This window comes from Conger conger, chromosome 12 (assembly GCF_963514075.1).
Source record: "Conger conger chromosome 12, fConCon1.1, whole genome shotgun sequence".
NCBI classification, from domain to species: domain Eukaryota; kingdom Metazoa; phylum Chordata; class Actinopteri; order Anguilliformes; family Congridae; genus Conger; species Conger conger.
In genome coordinates, this window is record NC_083771.1 from 38,733,209 (window position 1) to 38,740,475 (window position 7,267).

The window sequence follows — 7,267 nt, forward strand, 5'->3', positions numbered from 1 at the left end:
GTCTTTTGAGAGACCGCCCGGCTTCCTGTGTGTTCTACTGGCTGACAAGTGCGCAGGTCTGCAATTTGCCCTCTTCGTTTTTAGAAAATGAATATTTGTATGTTATTTGACGTTATACCAACGCTGAATGTAAATGATAGGCTACGGCTCATATCATTATTATGACTGTTTTTCCGTCTATGCCCTAGCTGTCGCGATGGCTGAGAGCCTCAATCCTGTGGATGCACAATAACCTTGACTAGCTACTACCATTCCCAAGTAAGCTTTAAATGGTGATACATCCAGGCACGATTACTGAACGTAGATTTAACAGTGTTTTGCTTTTGTTTAAATTGGTTGGTAATCGTCGTTTCTGCTTCACTTCAGTTTACAGAGAGGAAATGGACAGATGTTCTTGTTTTGTAGGCGGGATCTCAATGGTTTCTATTTGTTATGTCCTTCTAAGTTCTGTGCAATTATGCTACACGCGTAAAATGTCAAATGTGGCATCAGCTAGCATATTCGGAATAGAGAGAGGGGATGCGTCATTATTTGTTTTCATGCGAGAGTGGGGACTCGTGTCGGTACAAGCCAAGATCGTAAGGATTTTACTGGGCTCAAATGCAGGATGAACCGCCATAGTTTGCTGTCAGAAAAATAAATCTGTGGTAATTGTTTGCAGGCAGATCAACCCTCCAGGACTGGAGTTGTGCGCTCCTTGCCTTTTTCCATAGATACCCATGGTGGACCAGTCATGCTTAGATTGTTTAAGTCAGATGAAGTCCAATGTTATCAAAAAAGGGCCATGTGGGTACAGTTTGATTGAAGACCATGGTTAGTTATTTAGTTGAATCCGGTGTTGTAGCGCTGGGCTAAAGCAAAAATGTACATCCACAAAGCCCTTTTTGGATAAAATTGGTCAACCCTGTTTTAAGTGATAGTTTGATGACCAATAAGTTATTCACTGAAGACATACCAATATGAACGTTTATGACAGATGTATCCATAGCCAAGCATTAACAATTTGAAAATCTTTAGAGTATTATATTAGCCACATAAAAGCCTAATAAGAAAAAACAAGTATGTAAACCTTGGACCTTCTTGTGCAGGGTTGCACAACTCCAGTCTCAGGTTGCTGGTCTGCTGTTTGTTTCAACCAATTTCTTTGTGTTTTTTTTATTTTTTAAAAAGGCTAAAAAGGCTTGTTCACTCATGTACTTGAGCACAGTAAAATCTTTAGGATAGCCTGCAGTCTGTGGATGTAGCTGGTGCTTAATGTCAGATCAAAATATGATTGAGCTGATTACATAATTAAGTTGAAAATTCCTGAATCTTGCATCCCTGCCCAGCTAGATCATAGTTGCATTCTTGGTTATACTTTACAACATGTTAACGTCAAAAGTCGATCACCTTTAACAGTCGTTTTTTCCTGCCCCTTTGTTTTTAAAGTAGTGCTATAATTAGACCTATCCATTTATATCCAGTTTGGCTATATTATCTAAACAAAACACTTTACATTCTGAAATTGTGTGCTCTCATGAACAAATATTTGTTTTAAAATGTAAAAGGTGTTCATTTCCGAACCACATTTAATTTTTTTTTCTTTTCCTTTCCTTAAAGTGAACAAGGCACTGTCCATTGGGTTTGTGTCTCTGGTGAAGTAAATGCAAAAACAAAAATGTAAGTGGAAAACATCCTCATGCACTCAGTTCAGGTTATACAATGTTTTGAATATTTATTTGAAAAAAGTTATTTATGAACTGATAATGAAGTCCTTATTTGTTTGTTTTTCTTCTTTAGGATGGGGCTAAGGTACCATATTTCCCTGCCAATGGCAGCTGGGGCTTTCTTTGTCATTATTCCTTACAGTATCTCCCTCATGGCCCAGTGGATGTATGGGTGGCCAAACAAACCAGGGTATAAAAAATACATAGAGGCCCTAAGGCCAAGGTAAATCAACACACACACACGTATAATATATATATATTTTTTTTTTTTGTGTGCTATTGTTCTCATAAGAAGGTCTATTTGTGTTGTAAGTGCATGAGAATTGGAGTTTACTTGTGATACCCAAATTCTTCCTAGGCGGATATACTCTCTAACTAGAGCTATTTTGGAAATGCTGAAGTATCTTCAGTATGGGAAACTGTACTTTCAGTGGAAGTCATGGTACAGTAATACTGATAACCATAAACATTATGAAAAGGTAAGTGTACAGTATCTAAGTGAAAACATTAATTATATGAAAAGAGAGTAGACAATTCACATTTATGGTCCAGGAAAACTGTAATTATGTGATTACAGAATAGACTGTATTTACATTTTTCTGACTGGGGAAAGATGAATACGATACAAAATGTAATTAAAGCTTAAAAATATTATTTCCATTTATTTTGTAACAGTATAGAAATTGAATAGTGTGTTTCCCAAGTGTTGCCTCACAATAACCGTGTAAATGCTTGGCTTGTTCTAATTCAGGGTATCATTTTTGGCCGTCGTGGGAACAAATTGGATTTGTACTATGCTCCAAATGTGGACCATTCCAGTGGTGTTGCTACACCTGTGGTTGTTTTTGTATACGGAGGTGCATGGGGTTCAGGAGAGCGAGCCATATACTGTCTGCTGGCCTTGCAAATGGCAAAAGAACTCAATGCCACTGTGGTCTGCCCAGATTATGCCACCTATCCAAAGGTACAGTGTTAGATCAGCCATGTTTAACAAACTGGGAAATTACATTAATTTTATAACATGGGTGAAACTCAGATCATTGACAATTGCTTTTAACATGATTGTATCTTGTGATGTCAAATTCATGCCAATTATATGAGCAGTTTTTGGCAGTAAACGGACATTTCGGAACTATTATACTATTCTCTTATTTCTAGGGGACAGTTTTACATATGGTTCAAGATATTGCTGATTGTCTCGGTTGGATAGGGGACAATGGGCATAAGTTCAGTATGGACAAAGTAAGTGCATCTACAGTAACGGCTTCATTTTAACTGAACTTTTAAGCACATATGCGTAACGTGAGCTGTGGTCTCATTGTCACTGCCATGCAGAAATGTCTAAAAATGCTATTCACGGGAACAGTAATGAATAAAAATGTGTATTTATTTATTTACCAGTGCAGAGTTATGGTTCATTCATATGGAACCTTTGAACTGTGAAAGTTATTGAGAAACGTGCAGCACAGTGCTGGGAGGGAATTTTGGTTGAGAGTAAATAAAGAAAGCACAAAAAAGCACAAAAAAAAGTGTTCCTTGACACACATAATATACAGTATGTTATCATATACAAGTGATGCAGAAATAGTTTTTATTGTTGCATTGAATAGGACAAATTCTTGCATGTGTATTGTAGCGTGATGCTTGGTAGAGGTGCTATTGACCTTTTTCTGTTTACAGGACAATATTGTATTGATTGGCCACTCAGCGGGTGCTCACTTGTGTGCACTGACTACCCTCTTTCTGGTGGAAGGAATGGAAGAGCTGGCAATAGAAGTGGCCAAACAGAAGGAAATTGCCCAGTCAATCAAAGGAGTCACAGGTGCCAGTAAACGTCTACTGTAGAAAGCAAACTGCTCTGAAAGCTTTCTGTTACTTTCCCATAGATTTTCTTTTTCTGACACAAAGCACCTTCAAAAGAAACAGGAAATGCAGAGCAGTGTTGGAACTCAAACAAAGCATAGTTTCTGAATTATGCTTTTATGGTTATTTATAGTGTCCTATTTCACAATGCATCTGAAAACAATATTATGTCCTGGTTTTAATGAATGTATGTATGATAATGCATGACAAACAGCAGCAGATTTCTTGACCAAAGCCAATTTGAAGAAAAATGTAATCTTGAGTGGGTTGTTGGCAGTTTCTATTAAGTTGAGTAGTCATTACATACAGTAGGTTTACAGTCAGGGAGTGATGTCAGGAATATAAAGACTTCTCCTTGTGTTTCAGGCCATAGACAGTTTTGTATTTATGGCTCAGAGTTCTGAGGTCAGTGGTAATCTGATCAATATGTGGCAGTATCCTCTATTGGATAGTGTATCTTGGGGTATTGGTGCAAAAGGGATACCTCTGCACCTGATGGGGATTCAATGTATCTGATTTCATTATTTATAGACTTTGGCCTGTTCATTTACTTATAATACATTACCCTGTTTGTTAAGCTGTGACTATTAATTTATAAAATGGATGAATTTGTGATTTTGGTTTTTGCATGAAATGGAATTACAGGATTGAGCGGTGTTTACAATATACTGGACCATTACCAGCATGAGAAGATGCGAGGAATTGAGTATGTTTCCACAATGCACAAAGCCATGGGCGGTGTGGAGAACTTTGAATTTTACTCACCTACAGATTTTCTAAAGATACTCACCGAGGACAAGCACAAGAGGTAAGGCAATGTTACATTTCTGGCAGAATTGGCAAGTTTCAGTGTTTCACTGTGTTTGATCATTTATCATTTTATTTTATTGCCATTAAGCAGACTTCTATCCAGAATGACAATGCGAACACAAGTGCAAAAGTCAGGGATGGCAGTGATTTAACTCTCTAGAGGGGGAAATATGATCTCAAGGCAGATGGCAGATTGATGAATTGATGGATTTTTAACTGCCTTAACAGTTCTGTATAGTATACAGTTAGTTTGGTTTATAGCCAAACTATAGCAAATGCTACAGGAAGCAGTAGTGCATTCAGTCATTAACTTTAAACTCCTTGTCAAATTAATAAAAAGATGAATATTGCACTTCCATAGTACCTAAACCCATTTCATCCACTGTGGTTGAAGGTGTTGGCTGCCAGATAATATGGCACAAGGGACGATGTATGCACTAGTAATCATAAGGGATAATGTGATGAGCACAAGGGTCTTAATGAAGTGTATGAAAGTGGTTTCATTCTTTTTTAAACTATTTTTTAACCTTTTTTATAGAATGCCCCCCTTCTGCTTGATCCATGGAACAAATGACATCATCGTGCCCATGGAGTCCTCCATCAGGTTCTCAGAGGTCCTTGCCTCTGTGTCTGTGAAGGTGTCTCTTCACCTCCTGCCTAAAATGGACCACACAGAGATTGTCACTGATCTCATGGCCCCAGACAGACACTTCTACCACACTGTCTATGGCTGTGTCAAAGAGGAGTATAGCAAGTTCCAGGGGAAATGCTGAAAAACACCCTTTTCTGTTTTAACACTCCTTTCCTGCAATGTTATATTTCTTCATGCACTGTGTTGATGTGGAACAATAGCATCACCATTTTAACAATTGTATTGACCATATTTACAGTATTAGTTATCTGAGCACTTTTTGTTTGAATGTGTTAATATTTATTTTCCTTGGTGTTACTTTGAATATTCTCAGGCCTGCTGTTGCATTGAACAAATCTGCCCATTTTACTTGCCTGTTGTTTTGTAATTTTGCATTCAATGGCTGAAACGAGCATTATGTTGAAGGATACCACAGAGCATAATGATTTGCATGCATTTATACAGTTTTTCCAAAACTCAGCTTCCCCCGAAGTAAATGTGTTTGCTAATGTAAACAGATTTTTTACATTTATTCCTGGATATTAGCAGTTATCTGTTGCAGGTAAATTCCGTGCTCAACGTTTTGTGAAAATGTTGCACACCTTGCATCACCAAAGGTGACAGGATTTCTTGGGAGCAGCATATAGTTTATAATTTGAAAGCTAATAACTAATATATATTAGCTATAGGAAATATAATGCTGGCCACTGAAGTGCTTCCTGAAGTAAGCTCAAGAGTGTTGCTTCCTTGAATCAATGTAATATGGTTCCAGTATAAGATGAAGGCAGTCAAAATGACAAAATACTTTTCAAGATGTATGGTTATCATACTATTGTACTTTACACTTTACTCAAAATGAATGCAAGAGCATTTATTTCAGAACTAGTATACACAAATAGTGTATCCTATTATGCAGGATTTTTTTAGTAGAAATGCTGCCTTCATCATTGAACCTATGTGCTGAATTATGTATTTAACACTGTGTTCCTGTTTTTGTTTTGCTTATTTATTTCTGCTATTTCATTTATCTTATTCAAACAGGACAAGGTGAACTGTATTCTGCATGTTTTATTGTATTGTATTTTAAGGTATGTCTACTACAGAAACCACACAGACCATGCTTCTCAACTTCAGTTCAGATTCCAGCTCATTTACATTACATTACATTAACTTTTAGACATTTCAAAGAACACTGACTTACACTGTTTTAATTACTTTTACTTTACAAGTGTAGCACCAGCAAATCATGAAATTATTTCCGGTAAGGCAGGTGATGTATAAAAATGTTACCAGCCTGATGAACCTCAAATTTACTGAACTTGAAATTTGAGGTTCATCTGTTTTCTCTGCCTGAATCTCCTTTCATTCCATTTCTGCTGAAATATTCCTGCATTATGACTTCAATGGTCCAATTTCCAATTGGGAAAGAAGAGATAGATTAATTGTTTGATTGTTTGATACATTAATTGATTGATTGTATTATTGATTGATTGTATTATTGATAGATTTATTTTTGGATTTCTTTAATTATTGATTGTATTATTGATTGATTGTGATGCTTTATGAGTGGGCTGCTGTGAATCCTGACCGTCACAATGAAATGAAATCATGTCTCTTTATTTGAACTGGGCAGGGTGAGGGCTGAGCTAAGTACTGTATACCAGAAGCTGCAAGATATTTGACAGAAATCTTCCAAACAAATGCTAATCTTCTAGCTTTTGTTGTTGATAATAATGATTAAACAAATGAAAAATATATTTGTGATTTATTCTTTGTGAAATGATCAAACATGACTCCCTTTTTTGTTTCCTATTATTTATGTTATTATGTATCCGTATTCAGTACAGTATATCATTATAAATGTATACATTAAATGTTCAATGCTGCTTTCTTTAAATTAATGTTGTTGCACCTTCATTATTATACACATGTCCAGTGTCCAGAGTCCAGAGTGTCCAGAGAAGCAGTTCCATCCAGTCAGAAGTTCCATTGTTTCTGCGATTTGTTAAACAAACTGTGCTTCCTCAAAAGACCCACGACCAACTATTGATATTTTAAATTTTGCTAGCAAGGTTATAAATGTATGTCTGTAATGTTTTTTCAGGAGTTCAGAAGCTTTTCAGGGAGTTACATGTATAACCTTTCAAAATTATATTCACATAATACAATATTGTAAAATTAAAAGCAATATTTGTAGTAATGTTGGGGAGAGCACACATACTTTTTACTCTGCACTAAAATAAATCAGCATCAGCAT

General features: G+C 36.4%; 1 protein-coding gene across 1 annotated transcript; it reads left to right on the forward strand.

Moving 5' to 3' along the window:
- The first annotated feature begins 15 nt into the window (after positions 1-15).
- On the forward strand, positions 16-6,907 carry LOC133142487 (uncharacterized). The gene is made up of 10 exons (XM_061263739.1): positions 16-56; positions 189-258; positions 1,600-1,659; positions 1,780-1,929; positions 2,065-2,185; positions 2,458-2,670; positions 2,865-2,948; positions 3,387-3,528; positions 4,215-4,377; positions 4,918-6,907. Coding segments are annotated over exons 3-10 (1,110 nt in total). The 5' UTR covers positions 16-56; positions 189-258; positions 1,600-1,657; the 3' UTR covers positions 5,153-6,907.
- The last annotated feature ends 360 nt before the right edge of the window (positions 6,908-7,267 follow it).

Excerpts from the sequence above, each read along its gene's own strand:
- LOC133142487 (XM_061263739.1), top strand. Across the intron at positions 2,949-3,386 it reads ATAAGTTCAGTATGGACAAA|GACAATATTGTATTGATTGG; the intron begins GTAAGTGCATCT and ends TTCTGTTTACAG. Across the intron at positions 3,529-4,214 it reads GTCAATCAAAGGAGTCACAG|GATTGAGCGGTGTTTACAAT; the intron begins GTGCCAGTAAAC and ends ATGGAATTACAG.